At 38.5% G+C, this 25,055-nt stretch overlaps 1 protein-coding gene and 1 long non-coding RNA gene across 2 annotated transcripts in view; both read right to left on the bottom strand.

Annotated features, from left to right (window-relative positions):
* Positions 1 to 1,883: 1,883 nt before the first annotated feature.
* LOC135274785 (uncharacterized) overlaps positions 1,884 to 25,055 on the bottom strand; it is an 84,847-nt gene continuing 61,675 nt past the window's right edge. The window contains exon 3 of the long non-coding RNA XR_010342528.1: positions 1,884 to 2,053. This is a non-coding gene — a long non-coding RNA (uncharacterized LOC135274785). The remainder of the gene's footprint in view (positions 2,054 to 25,055) is intronic.
* Positions 12,555 to 13,538, bottom strand: LOC105721230 (olfactory receptor 1N2-like). The gene has a single exon (XM_012458193.3). The coding sequence runs from the start codon at positions 13,536 to 13,538 to the stop codon at positions 12,618 to 12,620; it is 921 nt and encodes a 306-aa protein (XP_012313616.2). The 3' UTR covers positions 12,555 to 12,617.

The raw sequence follows: 25,055 nt of genomic DNA, 5'->3' as shown, positions 1-25,055 counted from the left end.
TGTGATGCATTACAATGACTGATTTTTGAATATTGAACCAGGCTTGCATACCTAGGATAAATTAAACTTGGTTGTGACATATAAATCATTTTTACATTGTTGGATTAAATTTGCAAACATTTTGTTTAGGATTATGCATGTATGTTTATGAGAGATAAAGGTTTATAGTTTTCTTATAATGTCTTTGTCTGGTTATGTTGGCTTCATAGAATGAATTAGAAAGTATTTCCTCTACTTCTGCTGTCTGGAAGAGATTATAGATAATTAGTATAAATTCTTCCTTAAATGTTTAGTTAGAATTCACCAGTGAACCTATCTGGGCCTGGTACTTTCTGCTTTGGGAGTTTATTACTTATTGAGTCAATTTCTTTTATAGATATAGGTCTATTAATGTCATCTATTTCTTCCTGTGTCCATTTTGACATATTGTATCTTTGAAGAATTGGTTCATTCATTTAGGTTATCAAATTTGTGGGTACAGAGTTGTTCATATTAGTTCTTTATTATTCTTTTAATGTCCATGAGATCTGTAGTGATGTTCCCTTATTTATTTCTGACATTAATAATTTGTGTCCTCTCTCTTTTTTTCATAGCTAGCATTATTAGAAGTTGGGGGGGTGGTGGGTGGGAAGGTCAGGGAGGGATAACATGGGGAGAAATGCCAGATGTAAGTGACGGGGGGATGGAGGCAGCAAACCACATTGCCATGTGTGTAGCTATGCAACAATCCTGCATGATCTGCACATACCCTAGAACCTAAAGTACAATAAAAAATAAATAAATAAATAAAAAATAAATTTTATTGTGTATATTTGAGGTTTTCCACATAGTGCTATGGGATACATATAGAGAGTAAAATGGTTACTATTATAAAGCAGATTAACATATCTATAATTTCAGTTACATTTTTTGTGATAACAGCTGCTAAAATCTTATTTAACAAAAATCCTAATATAATACAATATTATTAATTTTGGTGCTCATGTTGTACGTTGGATCTCAAGACTTGTTTATGTTTGATATCTGTATGCTTTGATCTACATCTCCCAATTTTATCCCTCCCCTCCCACCTGTAGTAACCATCGTTTCATTCTCTATCCCTGTATATTTGAGTTATTTCTTTTAATTTTACATATACATGAGAATGTATAATATTTTTATTTCTGTGTCTGGTTTATTTCAGTTACCATAATGTCCTCCAGGTCTATCTGTGTTGTGGCAAATGGAAAGATCTGCTTATTTTTTAAGATTTATAACATTATAAGGCTGAATAAACATACATTGCCCCTTTAAGGACAGATAATTTATTTTTCTGCTATTGACATGCAAAAGTACAGAAAGTATATACATATATATGCATGTATGTCTACATATCACGTTTTTTTTTCCTTCCTTCTTTCTTTCTTTTCTTTTTTTTTTTTTTTGGCAGAGTCTTGCTCTGTCACCCAGGCTGGAGTGCAGTGGCACAATCTGGGCTCACCATAACCTGTAGTCCCAGCTACTCAGCCTCCTGAGTAGCTGGGACTAAAGGTGTGAGCCACCACACCCAGCTAATTTTTTAAAAATTATTTTTAGTAGAGATGGGGTTTCACCACACTGGCCAGGCTTGTCTTGAACTCCTGACCTCAGATGATCTGCCCGCTCGGCCTCCCAAAGTGCTGGGATTACAGGCATGAGCCACTGTGCCCAGCCAACATTTTCTTTCTATTCACTCATCGTTGGGCAGTTAGGTTGTTTTCATATCTTGGCTATTATGAATAATGCATATATTTCACTGTAAGAACCAAGTAGCACTCACTCTGGGAGGTAAAACTCACCACAGTGTGTGGGCCTTTCTGTGACTGAGTGCCCCTAGAGATTTTAACTCTCAGACTTTTCTACACTGAGGCTCCAGCAATTCATCAATTACAGTTCAGATTTTCCTACCTTAGTACTGACTCCTAGAAAGGAGTCTGTGGGTTTCTGCTCCAGTAAGCTGTGATTCTCTGTATCTTCCTGTCTTTTTCAATTTGGGGCCAGTGGTTTGCGATGTGACCTCACTTCTCTGATGGATCTAAAAAGAATGTTGAGTTTTCAGTTTGTTGTTAGCCTTTTTACTCTTTCAGAAGGAGTAACAACTTCCAAGATCCGTACATATTGGACCAGAAACTGGAAGTAACTCTAATATACAATTGGGTTTTTAAATGACAGTAGTGTATTCTGGGTGGAGGCAGGAAAAGGAGATCCTTTCAACGGCTGCTAGTAGTGTGAGTACAAAGTGGCATATCATTCTAGGAAATAAATTGACAGCATGTATTATAAACATTAAAAATATTTGTTTCTGTGACCTAGTCTTTCTTTTTTTTTCTCCACCTCTAAAGAAGCATTTAATTTACTCATACATTGATGCCTTAAATTTAGTCTTTCAGTATAAGCCAGTATTGATATAGACAATGTTGAACAATTTAGAAAAGTCTCAAAATTGGGTTGATACTATTATTGTAGACAGACTTCAAATTTAAGGGCTTACAATAATTTTATTTAGCCCAAAGTTTTCAACAGTTTTACACATATGACTTCCACATACAAAAATTGTTCTGATATAGTCAGTGTTTGAATTTAAAAACAGAATTATAAAAGAAGGTAAATACTTCGATAACAAAAAGTGTAAAGAAAATGAACAGGTAATTCACAAAAGAAGAAATAGAATGGTTTAGTAAGCATGTGAACAAATAATTAATGATACTAGCAATAATAAAATACTGGATAAAATAATAGTGACACTTTTTTCACCAACTACATTATCTATTAAAGATTGAAAAGAACCATAATACCTAGTGTTAACACTGAGAGTGCTGATGGAAATGTAAAGTATCACAATAACTCTGTAGAGAATTTGACAGTATTTATTTAAATATTTTTCACTTTGAGGAATTTATCCAAAGGATACAGTTGAAAGTGGTATAAGCATATCTGAACAAAAAAGTTCATAATTATATTAAGCCATATACGGAAAGATGCATTGTTCTTGTTTTTGTTCCCTCTCACCTTCATATCATCAGTACCAAGTATAGTGTTTGGCACAGAAATTCAATAAGTGCTTAATTAATTAGTTATACTGTCTATGACCTAGTCTTTCACTTTCAGGAATCTGATCATATAAATACTAAAAATATTGCCAAGCATGGATGTGGTGAAAAGGAAACACTTTTACATTACTGGTGAGAATGTAAATTAGTACAATCACTATGGAAAACAGTGTGGAGATTCATTAAAGAATGAGTACTGGTACCAAAACAGAGACATAGACCAATGGAACAGAACAGAGGCCTCGGAGGCAACGCCACACATCTACAACCACCTGATCTTTGACAAACCTGACAAAAACAAGCAATGGGGAAAGGATTCCCTGTTCAATAAGTGGTATTGGGAAAACTGGCTAGCCATGTGCAGAAAGCAGAAACTGGACCCCTTCCTGACACCTTACACTAAAATTAACTCCAGATGGATTAAAGACTTAAACATAAGACCTAACACCATAAAAACCATAGAAGAAAATCTAGGCAAAACCATTCAGGACATAGGCATAGGCAAGGACTTCATGACCAAAATACCAAAAGCATTGGCAACAAAAGCCAAAATAGACAAATGGGACCTAATCAAACTCCACAACTTCTGCATGGCAAAAGAAACAGTCATTAGAGTGAATCGGCAACCAACAGAATGGGAAAAAATTTTTGCAGTTTACCCATCTGACAAAGGGCTGATATCCAGAATTTACAACGAACTAAAACAGATTTACAAGAAAAAAACAAGCCCATTCAAAAGTGGGTGAAGGATATGAACAGACACTTTACAAAAGAATACATACATGAGGCCAACAAACATGAAAAAATGCTCATCATCACTGGTCATTAGAGAAATGCAAATCAAAACTACATTGAGATACCATCTCACGCCAGTTAGAAAGGTGATTAAAAAATCTGGAGACAACAGATGCTGGAGAGGGTGTGGAAAAATAGGAACACTTTTACATGGTTGGTGGGAGTGTAAATTAGCTCAGCCATTGTGGAAGGAAGTGTGGCGATTCCTCAAGGACCTAGAAATAGAAATTCCATTTGACCCAGCAATCCCATTACTGGGCATATAGCCAAAGGATTATAAATCGTTCTATTATAAGGACACATGCACACGAATGTTCATTGCAGCACAGTTTACAATAGCAAAGACCTGGAACCAACCCAAATGCCCATCGATGATAGACTGGACAGGGAAAATGTGGCACATACGCACCATGGAATATTATGCAGCCATCAAAAATGATGAATTCGTGTCCTTTGTAGGGACATGGATGAACCTGGAAACCATCATTCTCAGCAAACTGACACAAGAACAGAAAATCAAACACTGCATGTTCTCACTTTTAGGCAGGTGTTGAACAATGAGAACACATGGACACAGGGAGGGAAGCACTACACACTGGGGTCTATTGGGGGGAAATACAGGAGGGACAGCAGGGGGTAGGGAGGTGGGGAGAGATAGCATGGGGAGAAATGCCAGATATAGGTGAAGGGGAGGAAGGCAGCAAATCACATTGCCACGTGTGTACCTATGCAACAATTTTGCATGTTCTTCACATGTACCCCAAAACCTAAAATACAATAAAAAAATATGGCACATATACACCATGGAATACTATACAGCCATAAAAAAAGGATGAGTTCATGTCCTTTGCAGGGACATGGATGAATCTGGAAACCATCATTCTCAGCAAACTGATACAAGAATAGAAAACCAAGTACCGCATATTCTCTCTCATAAGTGGGTGTTGAACAATGAGAACACATGGACACAGGGAGGGGAACATTACACAGTGGTGTCTGTTGGGGGTTGCGGGACTTGTGGAGGGATAGCAGGGGGTGGGGAAATTGGGGAGGGATAACAGTAGGAGAAATACCTAGTGTAGGTGATGGGGGGATGGAGGCAGCAAACCACCATGGCATGTGTATACCTATGTAACAATCCTGCAAGATCTGCACATGTACCCCAGAACTTAAAGTAAAATTAAAAAATAAAAATAAAAATAAGTGGGCAAAGGACATGGACAGACACATTTCAAAAGAAGACATACATGCAGCCCACAAGCATATGAAAAAATACTCAACATCACTAATCATCAGAGAAATGCAAATCAAAACCACAATGACACATCATCTCACACCAGTCAGAACGGCTATTATTTAAGAGTAAAAAAATAACAGATGCTGGTGAGAAACAGGAATGCTCATACACTGTTGGTGGGAGTGTAAATTAATTCAACAATTGTGAAAGACTGTGGAGATTACTCAAAGACCTAAAGACAGAAATACCATTTGACTCAGCAAACCCATTACTGGGTATATAGTCAAAGGACTATAAATTGTTCCTTTGTAAAGACGCATGCATGTGTATGTTCACTGCAGCACTATTCACAAAAGCAAAGACATGGAATCAACCTAAATGACCATCAATGACTGACAATATCAAGAAAATGTAGTACATATACACCATGGAATACTATGCAGCCTTCAGAAAGAATGCGATCATGTTCTTGTAAGGAACATGGATGGAACTGGAGGCCATTATCCTTAACAAACTAATGCAGGAACAGAAAACCAAATACCCCATGTTCTCACTTAGAAGTGGGAGCTAAATGATGGAACACATGGACACATAGAGGGAACAATACACAATGGAGCCTAACAGAGGGTGGAGGTTGGGAGGAGGGAGAGGATTAGGAAAAATAACTAATAGGTACTTAGTCTTAATACCTGGGTGATTAAATAATCTGTACAACAAACCCCCAGGACACAAGTTTACCTACATAACAAACCTGCACATGTACCCATGAACTTAAAATAAAAGTTAATAAAAAACAGCTGGAGTGAAATTAGTGTGAAAGTCGCAAAAACAAAACTGAGAGCTGGTGGAAGTTGCAGTACAAATATCACCACATCCTGACCTCTGGTGGAGCTACTCTTAGTTTTATATTCAGTATAGTTTCTCAGAGTATCTCTAGAAAGATTGTCTACAGTTGCTCACAACTCACATGTGTGCAACCTTTATACACTTTCTCCCTTCCCTGTCTCATTTTCTGTACTCTCTAATTTATGTTTCCTGGAATCATCTCTGAAAGAAACTACCTGTTTCCAATTCTTTATCTCAAATCTGCTTTAAAGAAACTCAAACTAAGGCATGGATAACCAAATTGGCCCTTAGAGAAACAGATCTTCAGCATAAGGTTCTGAAATTGGACTCCCTGCTGTACAGATGACAGCAAAGACCACATTGCTGGTGATGAGTGGGGCAATATTAACCTCAGTTGTGTGTACTATCACAATTACTAAGACTCTCCTTAGTAGTAGATTGGAAATAAGTAGAGGTAGAAGGGGAAGCACTGAATTGTGTCATAGCTCTAGCACATAAAACAACAAAGGGCAAGAGTAATTATAAAGGTTGTAACTTTGATTTGCTTTTATTTCCCTTACTAGACACACCGAAGAAGCTGACAGACTCAGCTCAGCCAGCTCTCCAGCAAAAGCAGGCTGTGCAAGCCAAATGGCTCCCATAAGCATTTAAAGAAACAGCCAAAGTGGAGTAGATACTAAAAATTAGGCCCAGAATTTGATCTTAAGAGTTTTTGGAGCATAGCCCTGGAAAGTCTCCTATTCTGAATTCAGGGATCTGATAGGAAAAGAGTGGAAATGTGAGACCTGTCATTTGGACATTTGGATATAGTATTGTGAATTTCCAGAATCCTCTAAATCCTACAGGTGGATGGAAACACTCTACTTCCCCTTGATAAGAAGAGTAGAGATCCACCACCTGATTGTCATGAAATGGCTTTGTGGTAGGTTTTTACATCGGTGACAACTTTTTTATCTTCCTGATTCCACATCCCTGCAATGTGACTTTTATCTCTTTCTATCAAGAAGTGAAATCTGCACCCATTGAATATGGATTGGCTTTAAGCCTGTCTTTGGCCAATAAGGCAATAGCAAATTTAACACAAGCAAGGGCACGAAAAGTGCATGTTTTCTTGCTGCTTTTAGAACTCTGCCAACATGTGAATAAGCCTAGTCCAGCCTGTTGTACGATGAAAGACATGTGTCCCTCCCTTCCTTCCATTGCTTCAGTCAACAAGTAGTTGATCTCTAGAAGTAGAGCCACCCAGTTGATGAATTGCTAATTGCAGACATGTCATCGACTAGCCTTCTTTTCTGCTAAATGAACTTCCCAGCTGAGCTGAGTTCAAACTGCTATCCAACAGAAACCAAAACTAAGTAAATCATTGTTGCTTTTCTAAACACTAAGTTTGGGAGTCGTTTGGTATGCAGCAATTGATAATTGAAAAAGCTCTGATCTGAGATGGAAGACAAACAATAAATATTTGTCTTCTTCAAAATGCCTTTCTCCCTCATGTTGTTTGGACTAGTAACTTGGAACCTATTTTAGCATAGTCCAACAAGAAATAACAGTCTCTGCTATGGGAATGTTTACCTTATTCATTAAAAGGGGAGAAGAACATGGCTAATACATGCCAGTAATAACTGGAGGAATAAAAATGAAAGTGACTCTTTAGGGTACTGAACAAGGAAGTTGTGGAACATAAGGCTGGGTAGGGTAAAACTGTTTGATATGGGAGCACTCTCATGTAACAGGAGACAGGAACACCCAAAACAAGCTCTCATACTTTCCTGGGATTACTGATTGAGGCTTGGAAATGATGGAAATGAAATACATTACTATAGAGTAAATGAAATGCAAATGCTAGAATTTCTTGGAAAGGTATTCAGGAAGAGGTTAGAAATCCCAGGGCTGCAGCCACGCTAGAATGAATCTATTCTATGAGGCCAGAGAACCCACCAGCTAACTATGTTCCCCAAGAAGGGCCAAAAGACATTCTCTTCACTAAAGCAATAAATAATCCACAGGTGAGAAGGACAACAATCACTGAAAAGTTGACTGGGGGCTCTCCTTTCTGGGACAGAGTGGATAGAAAATCCCAACATGGATCTTGAGTCAACAGCTCCCTAGTGCCAATGGGAATAAAATCCTTCTGGAATATCAGAGACCCAGGTAGTAACACTTAACCATCAGAAGCAATGCAAATGAAAGAATCAAATACCAAAATGTATCATCAAGGCCAGATCCCTTATAGGGATCTATTGAAATGGCTAACGTACCATGGTGTTTCTAGGGCTGAGAGAGAACCTTTACCGAATACTTACAATGCACTGAACCTCCTCCTAAATTCCTCGTAAATATTATCTCATTTAATCCTTATAATCACCCAAAGAAAGAATCTCTGGCTCAGAGAGTTTAATTAAGTTTTGCCAAAACAGCAATGCTATGATGGTGCAAATGTGGTTCCAGTTGGGTGTGGGGAATTTTTTGAAATGGGTAACAAAATATCAAGGTGATCTACAGAAATGAAATGAATTAAGTTGGTGAATTCAGGAGATTATATGCAGGAGGCCACCAAATTTGTGGAAAAATGAATGAAACCAGAAGAAAGCAACAACAGAAATCTAGCATTGTTTGCCATTGCAAGAGTGGGTAAGCCAGGTACACATTCAGGGTTAGTCCAAAAGGATGACATGATCACAATGAAACAGAAATATTCAAGAATCAGTCTCAGCTGCCCTGGCAACAACATGCCTTATACTTTATTTTTTCAGAATCACTAGAGGCTGAAGAAGATGCCTTATTTATATAATACAAATATTTCAATGGAAAAAAGAAACATAAAACTGAAATAGACATTAATCAAGAATAGAAAAACAGAAAGTCTGGAGAAGGACTTCAGGTAAGACTGCTGAAGAGATGAATGATTACAGCGGATGGTAAGACTTAGAGTTGGGTGTAGGAGAGTTAAACTTAGGAGGTTAAGTATTCAGACACTTCTTGGTGCTGTCTACTTGCTTTATCCCTAACTGACTACAGTGTCATGGCCTAAATAACAAACTCTGTAATCATGTGTTTTATTGCCTTATACATCCATTGCTGGTGGTAAGAAAACACTAAAATAGTGTTTCTAAACTCACAGCCAATATCATACTGAATGGGCAAAAACTGGAAGCATTCCCTTTGAAAACTGGAAGCACTCCCTTTGAAAACTGGCAGCATTCCCTTTGAAAACTGGCACTAGACAAGGACGCCCTCTATCACCACTCCTATTCAATATAGTATTGGAAGTTCTAGCCAAAGCAATCAGGCAAGAAAAAAATAAAGAGTATTCAATTAGGAAAACAGGAAGTCAAATTGTCTCTATTTGCAGATGACATGATTGTATATTTACAAGACCCCATCGTCTCAGCCCAAAATCTCCTTAAGCTGATTAGCAACTTCAGCAAAGTCTCAGGATACAAAATCAATGTGCAGAAATCACAAGCATTCTTATACACCAATAACAGACAAACAGAGAGCCAAATCATGAGTGGACTCCCATTCACAATTGCTGCAAAGAGAATAAAATACCTAGGAACACAACTAACAAAGGATGTAGAGGACCTCTTCAAGGAGAACTACAAACCACTGCTCAACAAAATAAGAGAGGACACAAATAGATGGAAAAACATTCCATGCTCATGGTTAGGAAGAATCAATATCATGAAAATGGCCATACTGCCCAAAGTAATTTATAGATTCAACGCTATTCCCATCAAGCTACCAATGACCTTCTTCACAGAACTGGAAAAAACCACTTTAAATTTTATATGGAACCAAAAGAGAGCCCACATAGCCAAGACAACCCTAAGCAAAAAGAACAAAGCTGGAGGCATCACACTACCTGACTTCAAACTATACTACAAGGCTACAGTAATCAAAACAGCATGTTACTGGTACCAAAACAGAGATATAGACCAATGGAACAGAACAGAGGGCTCAGAAGCAATGTCACACATCTACAGCCATCTGATCTTTGACAAACCTGATTAAAACAAGCAATGGGAAAAGGATTCCCTGTTTAATAAATGGTGTTGGGAAAACTGGCTAGCAATGTGCAGAAAGCTGAAACTGGACCCCTTCCTTACACCTTACACTAAAAAACTCCAGATGGATTAAAGATTTAAACATAAGACCTAACACCATAAAAACCCTTGAAGAAAACCTAGGCAATACCATTCAGGACATAGGCATAGGCAAGGACTTTATGACTAAAACACCAAAAGCCAAAATAGACAAATGGGATCTAATTAAACTTCAAAGTTTCTGCACAGCAAAAGAAACAATCAATAGAGTGAACCAGCAGCCAACAGAATTGGAAAAATTTTTGCAAGCTACCCATCTGACAAAGGGCTAATATCCAGAATCTACAAGGAACTAAAGCAGATTTACAAGAAGAAAACAAATAAACCCATACAGAAGTGGGCAAAGGATATGAACAGACACTTTTCAAAAGAAGACATTTATGAGACCAACAAACATATGAAAAAAAGCTCGTCATCACTGGTCATTAGAGAAATGCAAATCAAAACCAAGTTGAGATACTGTATCAGGCCAGTTAGAATGGCAATCATTAAAAAATCTGGAGACAACAGATGCTGGAGAGGATGTGGAGAAATAGGAACATGTTTACACTGTTGGTGGGAGTGTAAATTAGTCCAACCATTGTGGAAGACAGTGTGGCGATTCCTCAAGGATCTAGAATTCAAAATTCCATTTGATCCAGCAATCCCATTACTGGCTATATACCCAAAGGATTATAAATCATTCTATTATAAAGACACATGCACATGTATGTTCAACACGGCACTGTTTACAATAGCAAAGACTTGGAACCAACCCAAATGCCCATCAATGAAAGACTGGATAAAGAAAATGTGACACATATACACCATGGAATACTATACAGCCATAAAAAAGGGAGCAGTTCATGTCCTTTGCAGGGACATGGATGAATCTGGAAACCATCATTCTCAGCAAACTGACAAGAACAGAAAACCGAACACCATATGTTATCACTCATAGGCAGATGTTGAACAATGAGAACACATGGGCACAGGGAGGGGAACATCACACACGGGTCTGTTGGGGGGTGGAGGACTAGGGGAGGGACAGCAGGGGTGGGGAGGTTGGGGAAGGATATCACTGGGAGAAATGCCTGATGTAGATGATGGGGGGAAGGAGACAGCAAACCACTATGGCATGTGTGTACCTATGCAACAATCCTGCAAGATCTGCACATGTACCCCCGAACTTAAAATACAATTTAAAAAAATAGTGTTTCTAAACCCTAACTGCACACTAGAATTTCCTATAGTTATTTATTTATTTATTTATTTATTTATTTATTTTAGAAATAAAGATACTAGGGCTTCATGTTCAAAGAGGTGTAGAGTAAAATTTGAGTTATCAGCATTCTTCAAAAGACCCAGGTCATGATAATCTGTAGCCATGACTAATACACACTGACACCTAGAAGAAGAAATATAGGAAAAGAGATTTAAACAAGAGACTTCATGGAGACTGGAAAAATTGGGCAAGACGCATTTTCAGTATGGGAACTGCTGAGAAATCATTTCCAATGTTGGATTGGGCTGGCTCCATGGACCAGCATGGCCTCTACTGCAAACAGCCTATCCCTATATGATCCTTGTTCTTCCTCTTTCTTTACCCTTTCAAAAATTCACACTTTCAGATCCAATAAAATATCACTTCATGGGTTAAAAACTGTAACTAACCAACTCCAGGAAGAATTATTTTTCTTCCCTTTGTGCTCTAACATTATTATGGCAACTATCACAGTCTGACTTGAGAACCTCAAACTGATTATGTGTCTGTCTCTATTATATTAAGACAAGAACAATATTTTACTATTTTTACTATTAGCGACAGTACGTAACACAATACCTGGCACATGATGGTTATATACATACACATACAGTATTTGTTGAATATGAATTTATCTTTTGGTACACACACCAGCATTGAAAAGAAGGATAGGGTAGCAAGGATTTACTAGTCAGAGTATTTTCATCTCAAAAATGTGATAGTTCCCAACTCAAAAGGGTTGCCAGGGAGCAGGGACCAAATTAGATAACACACATAACCAGCTAAATACATGGAATGAAATGAATATTAATTTATATGGTAAAACCATCACTGCCACATCTATTTTATGGTTACTTGTGTATGTGCACAACTACACACTGCAATAGAAAGAGAGTTCCTAAAGAACAGAGGCTTCCTTATCTCAGTATCTCCCACGCCTGACACAGTGACTGGCAAAGGGTAATGATAAATAAATGCTCACTAAATGATGTCTTTAAAAATCATTCACATGTTTATCAGAATATCTACAAATAAATTTTTACTGATCTTGCCCTAGAAACGTTGAGATCTCCCTAAAGACAGCAGAGAAATAATTGCAAAAATTATACGCAATACAAGTCCTCCATGAAGTTATTACAGAGTTACATTAAGCAGATGCAGATTCCAATTTGAGCTTAAGGGGCTGTTTTGGGAGGAATTATTCCCTAATAGCTAAGCATGGGGGTGGGAGAGAGGGATATTGCTTCCTGAGCATGTGGGCCTTCTGTGGAATAATTTCCAAATATGGACATAAGGTTAGAGTCTCTGGGAGAAAAGTGCATTCAAGCCAAAAGCTTTCTCAGTGCTGTCTTCATATCCTTGTTCCTGAAGCTGTAAATGAAGGGGTTCAGCATGGGGGTCACCACTGTGTAAAATATAGCTGCAACCCTGTCTTTACCCTCTGACTGTGATGAAGGGGGCCACAGATAGACACCAATTGCTGCACCATAGAACAAGAAGACAACAGTGAGATGGGATCCACAGGTGGAGAAGGCCTTTTGCCTGCCAGAGGCAGACGGGACCCTGAGGATGCTGGAGATGATGTGTATATACGACAAAATGATCAGGGAGAGAGGACCAGTGAGTATGATGGAGCCCACAGTGAACAGGGCTACCTGGTTGGTGCTTGTGTCTGAGCAGGAGAGCTGTAGCAGAGGGACCACGTCACAGAAGAAGTGATGAATGGTGTTGCCTGCACAGAAAGAAAGCTTTGCCATGAGCAGGGTGTGTAAGAGGGCAGCAAGGTTGGTGAGAATCCAGCATACTGTGAGAAGGAGCATGCACGTAAAAGGACTCATGAGTGCGGAGTAGTGGAGAGGCTTGCAGATGGCCACATAGCGGTCATAGGCCATCACCCCCAAGAGGAAGTCATCCAGTGCCCCAAACATCATGAAAAAATGCATCTGAGCTAAACAGCCTCCATATGGTATGGTCTGACTCTGTGTCTGGATGTTCACCAGCATCTTAGGGACTGTGGTGGAAGAAAAGCAAGCATCAGCAAAAGAGAGGTTGGCCAGGAAAAAGTACATGGGGGTGTGGAGGTGTGAGTCAAAGTTGATGGCCAAGATGATGAGAAGGTTCCCTAACACAGTGACCAGGTACATCCCCAGGAAGATGCCAAATAGGAGAGGTTGCTCCTCTGGCTTCTCAGAAAGACCCAAGAGGAGGAATTCAGAGACACTGGACTTGTTACTTTTCTGCATTCCACCATTCTTTCTGAAAGAAGGGAAGAGAAACATGTCAAAAACTGTAAAAATGATGGTACTTATAGCCCTCTCTAATAGAGAAACTTCTCACCCCAGACCTTCCTTCCAAGTTCTGACCATTGTTCCCTTCAACTCAATCCTCCCAGGAAGGGAGAGTGAGGAGACAGAGGGATTCAAACACAAAAGCAAGATGATGAGTATTGCTGGACAGGTGAGTTTCAGGTCACTTCCATCCTTGCTATCTATTCATTAACATCCACATTCTCTGGCTTCCAGGTTCTCAGTTCACATAACACAAAGGAAATAAGAATTGCCATTTTGTAACATGAACACTATACAATGAAGGATCAACTTGATTACTTGTAAATCTTATTACACACATTTCACAAATAACTTTCAAAGCTTAGTAAAATTAAGTTACTTATGCAATATTACTAAGAAGACATTAAATACTCACTGAGACCCTGAAGCCAAATCCCCATACTCTTAAGCACCTTGAAACACAGCCCTTCTGATATAAACCTCTTCCTTGGCAGAGGCAGACATAAGTAACTCACTCTGTAAGAGCACATTTTCCACTGCTCATCTCAGGATAGAATGAAAGCTGACTGGGATCTTTATAGATCTTAAAGGGAAAGCATAACCCTGCCCCTTTCTTATAGTAGTCACCATATTTTCTCTGACCTAAACAGCTTTCACTACCATAGGAAACCACTCTGTTTCTGCAGTTCTTTTGCTCAGGGTTCTCCTTAGCCTATGACAAATGAGAAAGGTGAGAAGATCTGGGGCTGCCGGCTGCCCTGGGCCAGGTATAAAGCAACCACCAGATTTCACTGATGGATGCTAGATGTTCTTTGTGCACATTGTCACAGGACTATTTCTAGGTTCTGGGCCTCTGGAGTATCATTTCCCTTGTTGCTCTTCATAGACAAGCATGAATTAATTGCTCTAGATTTATAAATTGGCTTCCTAGGCTCAGCACTCACCAGGGAGGTCATGAGGATGGAGTTCAGAGTGTATTAGTGGTTTGCATTTGATAAGCTTGTCCACAGGGATATGTATATGTATTTCTACACACTAAGGTGTGGTGTTTGCTCTGGGATATCTCCTGGGAAAGCAGGGTACTCTGGTAGAAGAAAATCAAAATGGCAGGTGGTGTACAGGAAGCTTTTTTTTTTTTTTAAGTTCTGGGATACATGTGCAGGACATGCAGTTTTGTTACATAGGTAAATGTGTGCCATGGTGTTTTGCTGCACCTATCAACCCATCACCTAGGTATTAAGCCCTGCATGCGTTAATGTAATTATCCTGATCTGATGCTCTCCCTCCCCTTGCCCCCACGACAGCCCCACCCAGTGTGTGTTGTTCTCCTCCTTGTGTCCATGTGTTCTCATTGATCAGCTCCCACTTTTTTTTTTTTTTTTTTAAGAGTTTTGCTCTTTTGCCCAGGCTAGAGTGAAGTGGCATGATCTCGGCTCACTGCAACCTCTGTCTCCCAGGTTCAAGGAATTCTCTTGCCTCAGCCTCCTGAGTAACTGGGATTATAGGTGCCTGCCACCATGCCCAGCTAATTTTTGTATTTTTAGTAGAGACAGGGTTTCACCATTTTGGCCAGGCTAGTCTCAAACTTCTGACCTCAGGTGATCCACCTGCCTCGGCCTCCCAAAATGTTAGGATTACAGGTATAAATCACTGCACCTGGCCTCAGCTCCCACTTCTAAGTGAGAACATGTGGTGTTTGGTTTTCTGTTCCTGTGTAAGTTTGTTGAGGATAATGGCCTCCAGCTCCATCCATGTCATCGCAAAGGACATAATCTCGTTCCTTTTTCTGGCTGCACAGTATTCCATGGTATACATGAACCACATTTTCTTTATCCAGTCTATTATTAATGGGCATTTGAGTTGATTCCACATCTTCGCTATTGTAAATAGTGCCACACTGAACATACATGCATGTATCTTTGTAAGTGAATGATTTATATTCCTTTGGGTGTACACCCAGTAATGATATTGCTAGGTCAAATGGTATTTCTGGCTATAGGACTTTGAGGAATCACCACACTGTCTTCCACAAATAATGGTTGAACTAATTTACATTCCTGCTTTGATTCCAAACCTGGACCAAAGGTTTCCAGGCCCTGTTAGCTTTGGGTGGGCTATTTGACTTCTCTGAGTCTTTGGGTTCAAGTTCTTCCTAACATGGTGCTTAGCTTAGATTGCTGGCTCCCACTCACTAAAATAATCTGTGAGAAAGTGAGGTAAACAAAAAAAAGGAAATTACAAAAATAATATCAATGAGTGACAAAGAAGATATAAACTGGAATGTGATGTGGATGCAGAAGGTGCAATCAAGATTTGGCACTGAGAAGAGTATTGCTTCTCTGTGAAAAGATGTATAGCAAAGCCTCTTGATGAGCTGTGCCATTTCTGGGCTTGAACTAGGGAACAAACTAAGCAGATTAGCCATCTCCACCCTCAAAATGAACTTCCTAGGACTTGGGCTATGCCGGAGTTTCACAGACTCTTAAATCCTGAGGCTCTCACAAAGACTTTTGACTGTGGATGGGTTCAGAATTCTTGTTGGAGGGATGTGAGTGGGTTACCATCTGTTCTGTTATCTTGGTGATGTCACTCTCTAAACTCTGTTTTTTCCTTCTCTTTTACCCCTTTCTTGCCTTCTTTTGGATTTTTTTTGGAATTCCATTTTACTTCACACTATGAAGAATTTGTCTTTACCACTTTGTGTTATTTTTAGTATACTCTAGAATTCACATTAGGCATACATTTTTAATTGAGATAAAATTCACATAACATAAAATTTATCATTTTAACCATTTTAAAGTGAACAACTGACTGGACTTTAGGATACTCACAATGCTTTGCAACCATCTCTACTATCAATTTCAAAAATTCTTATTACCCCCAAATATATTGCATATCCACTAAGAAGTCACTCTCCATTCCTTCCTCCTCCATCCTGGAAACCACTAATCTGCTTTTTGTAAATGATACCATTTGCTTATTCTGGACATTGTATATACATGGAATCTTATAATATGAGGCCTTTTGAATCTGATTTCTTTCAGTTAGCATAATGTTTTCAAGGTTCATCCATTTTGTAGCATATATCATTACCTCATTCCTTTTTAAGGCCAAATAATATTCCAGTGTATAGAAATACCACCTTTTCTTAATCTATTTCTCAGCTAATGGACAACTGTAGTTTTTCCACCTTTTGTCTATTATGAATAATTCTGCTATCAACTCATGTATGTTTTTGTTTTAAAATATGTTCTTAGTGTGTTGAGTGTTTTTATCCTGAAAGAATGATGGACTTTGTAAAATACTTTTTCTGCAACTATTGAGATGATCTTTTTTTATTCTGTTGGTATTGTGCATTAGAGTAATTGCATTACATAATTTCAGATGTTGAACCAAGCTCTTTACTCTGTTGATTGTTTCCTTTGTTGCACAGAAACTGTTTAGCTTGATGTAATCTCATTTGTCTATTTTTTGCTCTTATTGCCTATGCTTTTGAGGTCTAACTCAAAAAATCTCTGCCCAGACCAATGTCTTGAAGAGTTTTCCCATTTTTTTCTGGTAGATTCATAGTTTCGGATCGTACATTTAAGTCTTTAATCCATTTAGAGTTGATTTTTGTTTATGGTAAGAGATGGAGGTCCAATTTTATTCTTCTGCATATATATATCTATAACTAGATATATATATAACTATATATAACTATATACATATATAGGGAAAATTTCTTCAATAAATGGTGCTGGGAAAACTATATATATAGATAGATAGATAGATATCATATATATCTATAGCTATATTATATATATATATAGATATATAATATATATGATATATAATATATCTATCTATCTATCTATATCTAGATATATTATCTATCTATCTATATATAGATATAGATAGTTTTCCCAGCACCATTTATTGAAGAAATTTTCCCAATGAATATTCTTGGCACTTTTGTCAAAAATGATTTAGTTGTAAACATGTGGACTTATTTCTGGGTTCTCGATTCTTATTCTTGGGGTTTATTTATTATATGTATCTGGTTTTTGCCAGTACCATGCTGTTTTGGTTACTATAGCTTTGTAGTATATTTTGAAGTCAGGTAGTGTGATGTTTCTAGCTTTGTCAGGTTGCTTTGGTTATTCAGGGTCTTTTGTGATTTCATACGAAATCTACTTTTGTTTTTCTATTTCTGTGAAGAAAGTGATTGGTATTTTGATAGGGATTGCACTGAATCTGTAGATTGCTTTGTGTAATAAGAACATTTTAACAATGTTAAATATTGGTGATAGCCAATGCCTATGGAACAAGCAAAATAGAATTTAACAGTGGACACCAAATAGACTTAGCCTAAAATTCACTCACTCCAAACCTCACTTGTTGTTCAAATTTGGCTAAAAGAATTTTGATATGGACTTCTTGTCAGTAGTCACTCCCTCCAATGTGTAATCAGACCAACAACCCAGGACAGGTCCATCCCAGCACCAAGGGGCAATCAAAACCTAACAGGATGACTGACCAGTGATGCTTTTGGAGAACAATCTTTATCAAAAGAGAGAAATGGCAAAGTCATCGGGATCAAAATGGTGTCACTTGTATTAACAACCCTGGAAAATGAAGCCAGGGAAGGCCAGAAAGGGAAGGTTCCCACACATGAATGCCTCATGAAAGAATTATCACAAAAGACTGAAAAAACTACAACTCTGCACAAAGGCCACTGAAACCTCACATACACACAGAACACTTCTGTGAGAACATCTGCCCAGCAACTATTTGTCTCACCTCAGACTGGCATTACCCTTTTTATTGATTCTTGCAGCCAAGGATGATTATCTCAAATAATCAAGTAATCCTCATTTTTCTCAGCTTTCCTTTAAAAACCTTTGTCTTTCTTTACCATCATTTACTATGGTATGTGTATTGCCATTGCAATGCCCATTCCCAAATAAATATTGTTTCTTTTAAAGAGCCTCTCTCTGACTGTTATTTAAGTTCAACAACATTTGTTGAACACTAAAAGCAAGAACAGCAAAGCACACATTTCTTTCAAACACACCTGGAACATTCATTAAGACAGACCACACTGAAGGATATGCTTTTATTTTTGCTCATGAAATATATAACAAGAATGACTATATACTGGGTCATACAAAAGCCTAAAATTCTTCAAAGAATTGAAATAACACCAAGTGTGATATTTAAAAACAATGGAACTAAACAAGAAAAACAATAGTAATAATCAGAAAACCACCAATTATTTGGAAATGATGCCATGCATTTCTAAATAGTTCAGGAGTCAAATAATATCAATGAAAATTAGAAAATATTAAAGGTGATGGTAACAAAGTAGGTAGAGTGTTTGAAAGAAATTTCTTGCACTAAATGCATGCAATAGAAAAAAGGGGTGAAAAATCAGTGGTATCTACTTCAACATTAAGTAGGTAGGTGAGAAAAAGCAACTTAATCCAAAAGAAAATAGAAAAAAAGTAAACAATACAGACAAATATGAAAAGCAATGAAATGCAAGCAGTTGCACAATAGAGAAAAATCGACCAAACCAAAATTTGATCTTTTGAAAAGCTTACTAAAATTAACAAACTCCTACCGAGACTGATCAAAGAAAAAGAATAAAACTAAAATCATAATTTTGGAATTGATAAAGAGGATATCACCAAAGATAATGAAAACATTTAAAGGATAATAAGCAATTTTAAATTTACCATAAAGTTACAGTGTGCAAGATAGTACAGTGTTTATTTGAAAATAGAAAATAGACTAAAGATTAAACAAAGGTTAGACATAAACCCACAGTGATATGGTTGGGCTGTGTGTCCCCACCCAAATCTCATGTTGAATTGTGATCCAATGTTAAGGGAGGGATTAGTGAAGGTGATGGATCATGGAGGTGGAGTTCCCCCTTGCTGTTCTCACGATAGTGAGTGACTTCTCACAAGATTTGGTTGTTCAAAAGTGTGTAGCACTTCCCCCTTTATTCTCAATTCTTCTGCCCATGTGAAGATGTACGTGCTTCCCTTCCCCTTCACCTTCCACCATGATTGTAATTTTCCTGAGGCCTCCCAGCCATGCTTCCTGTATAGCCTATAGAACTGTGAGCCAGTTAAACCTCTCTGCCTCATAAATTACCCAGTTTCAGGTAGTTCTTTATAACAATGTGAGAATGGACTAATACACACAGTTACCTGGTTAATTGAAAAACATTTTTTTCTAATGTAAAACCTAAACATGAAAGCTGAAGTTTTGAAGTTCCTAGAAAAAAATGTTAATGTCTTCACAATCTTCAGTTAAATATATTTCATAAACAAGACACAGTTTCTTGAAATCCCCATAGAAGGAATAATGGGTAATTGGACTTCATCTAAATTAAACTTTTATGTCCATCAAAAGACAATGTTAGAAGAATTAAGCCACAGACTGGGAGAAAATGTTCACAATACATATAGCTGATGGATTCATATACAGTATACATGAATTAAAAATTCTTACAAATATTAAAAGATAATCAACCCAATAAAATGGGTATACAAATTCATAAAAAGAAGACATATAAATAACCAATAAGCACATGAAAAGATGTCCAATATCAGTTATTGGGGAAATAAAAATTAAAATCACAATTAGGTAGGATGTCATACTTGATGTTATTTCAATTCTTTGAAGATTTTTAGGCTTTTGTATGACCCAGCACATAATCATTCTTGTTGCATATTTCATGAGCAAAAATAAAAACATATCCTTCAGCGGTCGAGAGTATTGTCTCTCGTAGTGAATGTTCCACATGTACTTGAGAGAAATGTGTGTTTTGCTGTTGTTGCTTTCAGTGTTCTCTCATACACTCTAGGATGGCAAAAATAGCTATAAGATTTCTGTTAAGAGAATATTTTGTTTTCTAAATTATTTACCTGATGAAACTAAGGTCCAAAGAGGATATGTGAACTTCACAAAGTCACAGAGTTCATTTAGAGTTTGAGGACTGGGACTGGCAATAAAACAGGTTTTCCCCACAATGAATGCTTTGGAGATTGGAGTTCCCAGATGTCTCTGCTACTTTCAGCAGGGAGCTCTGGGGATTATGCCAGAAACTGCATGTAGGTAACTCCTCTCTTCCTATGGTTCTAGTCAGTCTGACTGATACAGGATCCAGGGTGCTGCTCTAATTTCTCCTTCCTTGGAGCAGAAGAGGGGTCCATGTCCCAGGAGGCTCCTTTACCTTAAACATAGGGGGAGATGAGGTCTTTTCATGTGGTTCTTAAATATAGCTTTTCTACTCTTGACAAGTGAGAACCTAAAGCAGAAGTCTGAAAGCTCTACCTTACATGAATAAATGAGGAACTCTTCTTGCTTAGCCCAACTCAGAACTGACAGTAAGTTATTGGTCACACTTCTCATTTTTTGGTCAATCAAGAGAATCGGAATGGTCTGTGGAAATAGTTTCAGGAACCCTGTTTCCAGTATCAGTCATAATGCTGATCTTGGATGATTTCAGCAGCCCTTTAAGATTCTGTTTTCTCATTCACTAAATAAAGGAGTTGGATTAGGTGACTTAACAAGTTTTAGTCACTAAAGGCTAGAGTGGCTAGGTAGCTTTGATCCAGAGCACTATTTTACCAGGTTGTGATCTATATCCCTAGTCCCTGAAACCACAGTTTCCTGAAATTTCCATATACCCCTGAGAAAGGTTTGGCATATGAATGGAACATGTCAGGTCAGGTTTGCTAAGTTTTTAAATGCAGAAAAGCAAGCGATTTGGGGGAACATTTGTCAGCATTGGGAGGGATCACAAAGGAGCATACTCAGGCCTACCAGCAGATGTGTTCATATTAAATCTGAATCTCAAGCATTAATTTCCAAGCATTCTTTTTTAAACAAAATAATGTTTAGTTCACATAGAAAACATAAACAAGTCATGCATTCAGTATTTGATAAATATGCAATTGATTTGCTAATTCAACATCCAACAATACTTTTTTTCCTTTTCACAGACAATTCTGAATATCTTCTATGTACTAAAACTAATGCTGGGTAACCTAAGCTCTTCATTAAGGGTAGTCTGTTTTATTAACTATCTTGCAAGTAAAAAGCAATGCTGGTAGCTAAATAATTACACCATACATTTTTGTCATAGCTTAAAAATCATTTTACTGCCCATCTATCTCCATTTTATTGAATAGATGGTTACCAAGTACATATGAAGAAGAAACAAGATGAATAAAAACGAGTGCCTGGCACTAAGGGATACGTAGTCTAATGGGAATCAGCAGCCAATTATAAAGCAGTATGTCAAATATTCTACCAGAGACCCATACAAAGGACTGTGAGGGGCAAGAGCATAAAGCAATGAACTTCAACAGGAAAACATGTAAAATACTCTCAGAAGTTGACACCTGAGCTCTTGCCTGGTGGAGAGGAGGCACCCAGGAAGGGAGAACAGCAATGGCAAATCATGGAGCCAGGAAGATGAGTTGCTTGGGGACTGTGAGTGGCTTCATGGGTGAGAAGGTGGGGTGGCTTGGCATGAGGGAGAAGTGTCACTGGATGACAGAGGAAGACAGAATCATGAAGGACTGATTATGTCATGGTATGAAGTAGCATGAACAATTTCCTTATGGCAATAAGAGGCTATGTTACAGCAGCCTGTAACATCGACACAAGTCCCAGGTCAGGGTATTCTTTTCTCTGAGCAGTGCTAGAGACTAATTAAGGTGCAGCTTTGGGGCAAATGAAAGACTTGATGCCTTTTATTTAGATTTAAAATTATATAAATCTAACAAATATCATAAGGCCATTTTAGAACAAATAAATGTTTAAGAACTGAAATAGACCATCCAAAGCTTAGGTTTTTAAATCCAAGGGGCCAGAAAAGAGAAACCAAGGATTCAGTTACTCTTCTTCACAGAGAGGGAAAGTATAATAGGTTTCAGAGACGTTAAATGAATTATTCAAACCCATATTATTAGGCTTGATGCAGAAGGCTAATTAAGATTTTCTTAGTGCAAACTAAAGATATTTTTCCCTTTACACTGTTCACCCTAAATATTCTCCTCAAATAAATAAATGACTCTAATGCATTGTTTTTAAGAGTACAGATAGAGTGGAGTTCAGATTTTGAATAGGGGATAAGAAATGCTCCGCAGATGATTGTGAGGCACACCTTCAGCTTAAACCCACTAACCAGGGTGTGAGAGTATCTATTGTCATAATAAAATTAAAACAAAATTACATATCTTTTCCCCAAAGCCAATTGTTTTAAGTGTTATTAGTTTGCTTGCCCAGAATATCAGGAGAATTCTGAGAACATTAATTTATACTAATAAATTTTTATTTGGAGTCAATGTAATTGGGCTGCATGTTTTTTAAATAATAAAATTTCTTTATTCATTATTTAATAAAAACATGCAACCTGAAAGTATGTATCCCTTGGGCAAAAAAAAAAAAAGTATAAATAGGAATAAATGTTCACTGGTTTCTAATTCTTATTGTGAAGATGACATAAATAAACAAATGTGACAAAAATTATCACTGTACATCTGCTATCTGCTTAGCTTCTGAATCTGGACTTGGTAGCAATTAGCGGGAGAGGAGCTAGAGATACCAGGAAGGAAGGAGTCTGGTGCTTTCAGGGTAGCTCCATCTCAGAGTACAAATCAAGTGTAAAAACTGGATCTTGTCCAGATATTGGATTGGACCAGAGTAGCTTAACTCATGTCAATCATGTTCACGAAAGATTGAGGCATAATCCAAAAATATCTACATCTTCATTTGCTATGAGAACTGCAATTGTCAAATTGAATGGATATTTAAATTCCCTGATGGTGCATTCTCTCCTTATAGAAAATATGCTTGAGGCTGAACTAGAGTCAGAAAATGATTTGGTGAATATTGAAAGGCAGTGTAGCACAGTCGTTTAGAACTTAGGCTTTTGACTTAGACGAACTTCACTTCAGTACTTAGTACTGTGGACTTTAGCAATTGCCTCACCACCCTGAACTTCGATTTCTACATCTTTAAATAAAGATATTCACAGTGCTGGTGCACAGGGCTATCACTTAAGTGAATTCAGAACCAAGCAATGGCTAGTGCTCAGCCAGTATTAGCTATGATTATTACTCCAAATTTTTTCATAGTGTCAGAACCAGGGCTGTGGATTGGATAAACTTAATGTCCAATATTATCTAATTATGAGATCCTGGTATATCCTCACTATGGCTGCTATGGGAAAAAAAGAAATTCAAGTCCCAAATCAAGGTATTCTCTAAGCAGCACTAGAGACAAATTAAGGTGTGGCTTTGGGGGCAAATGAAGGATTTGACACCTTTTATTTAGATTTAAAATATATAAACCTCATAAATAAATATAATGAGGCAAAGAAGGGTTCAGTAGCTGGAATAGACCATCTAAAGTTTGGGTTTTTAAATCCAAAGGTCCAGAAGAAGAGAAGCCAAACTGAGTGGAGAAACACCTGTGAGTGAGGAGCACCTGTGAGTGAGGAGCACCTGTGAGTGAGGGGCACCTGTGAGTGAGGGGCACCTGTGAGTGAGGAGCACCTGTGAGTGAGGGGCACCTGTGAGTGAGGGGCACCTGTGGGTGAGGAGCACCTGTGAGTGAGGGGCACCTGTGAGTGAGGGGCACCTGTGAGTGAGGAGCACCTGTGAGTGAGGGGCACCTGTGAGTGAGGGGCACCTATCCTCTGAGTGAGGAGCACCTGTGAGTGAGGAGCACCTGTGAGTGAGGGGCACCTATCCTCTGAGTGAGGAGCACCTCAGAGTCAGAAGCATCTGTGAGTGAGGAGCATCTGTGAGTGAGGAGCACCTCCAAGTCAGAAGCATCTGTGAGTGAGGAGCATCTGTGAGTGAGGAGCACCTGTGAGTGAGGGGCACCTATCCTCTGAGTGAGGAGCACCTCCGAGTCAGAAGCATCTGTGAGTGAGGAGCACCTGTGAGTGAGGGGCACCTGTGAGTGAGGAGCACCTGTGAGTGAGGGGCACCTGTGAGTGAGGAGCACCTGTGAGTGAGGGGCACCTGTGAGTGAGGAGCACCTGTGAGTGAGGGGCACCTATGAGTGAGGAGCACCTGTGAGTGAGGGGCACCTATCCTCTGAGTGAGGAGCACCTCAGAGTCAGAAGCATCTGTGAGTGAGGAGCATCTGTGAGTGAGGAGCACCTGTGAGTGAGGAGCACCTGTGAGTGAGGGGCACCTATGAGTGAGGAGCACCTGTGAGTGAGGAGCATCTGTGAGTGAGGAGCACCTGTGAGTGAGGGGCACCTATCCTCTGAGTGAGGAGCACCTTCAAGTCAGAAGCATCTGTGAGTGAGGAGCATCTGTGAGTGACGGGCACCTCCGAGTCAGAAGCATCTGTGAGTGAGGAGCATCTGTGAGTCAGGAGCATCTGTGAGTGAGGAGCATCTGTGAGTGAGGAGCACCTGTGAGTGAGGGGCACCTATCCTCTGAGTGAGGA

The sequence above is a fragment of the Aotus nancymaae genome, unplaced genomic scaffold (assembly GCF_030222135.1).
Source record: "Aotus nancymaae isolate 86718 unplaced genomic scaffold, 86718_ANA_hifiasm-v0.15.2.pri h1tg000003l, whole genome shotgun sequence".
Lineage (NCBI taxonomy): Eukaryota > Metazoa > Chordata > Mammalia > Primates > Aotidae > Aotus > Aotus nancymaae.
The sequence above is the reverse complement of the archived record's forward strand: the minus strand, read 5'-3'. Positions and strand labels throughout refer to the sequence as shown.

What these genes read in the sequence shown, in the direction of transcription:
- LOC105721230 (XM_012458193.3), bottom strand. Translation starts at nt 13,538, where the DNA reads ATGCAGAAAAGTAACAAGTCCAGTGTCTCTGAATTCCTCCTCTTGGGT.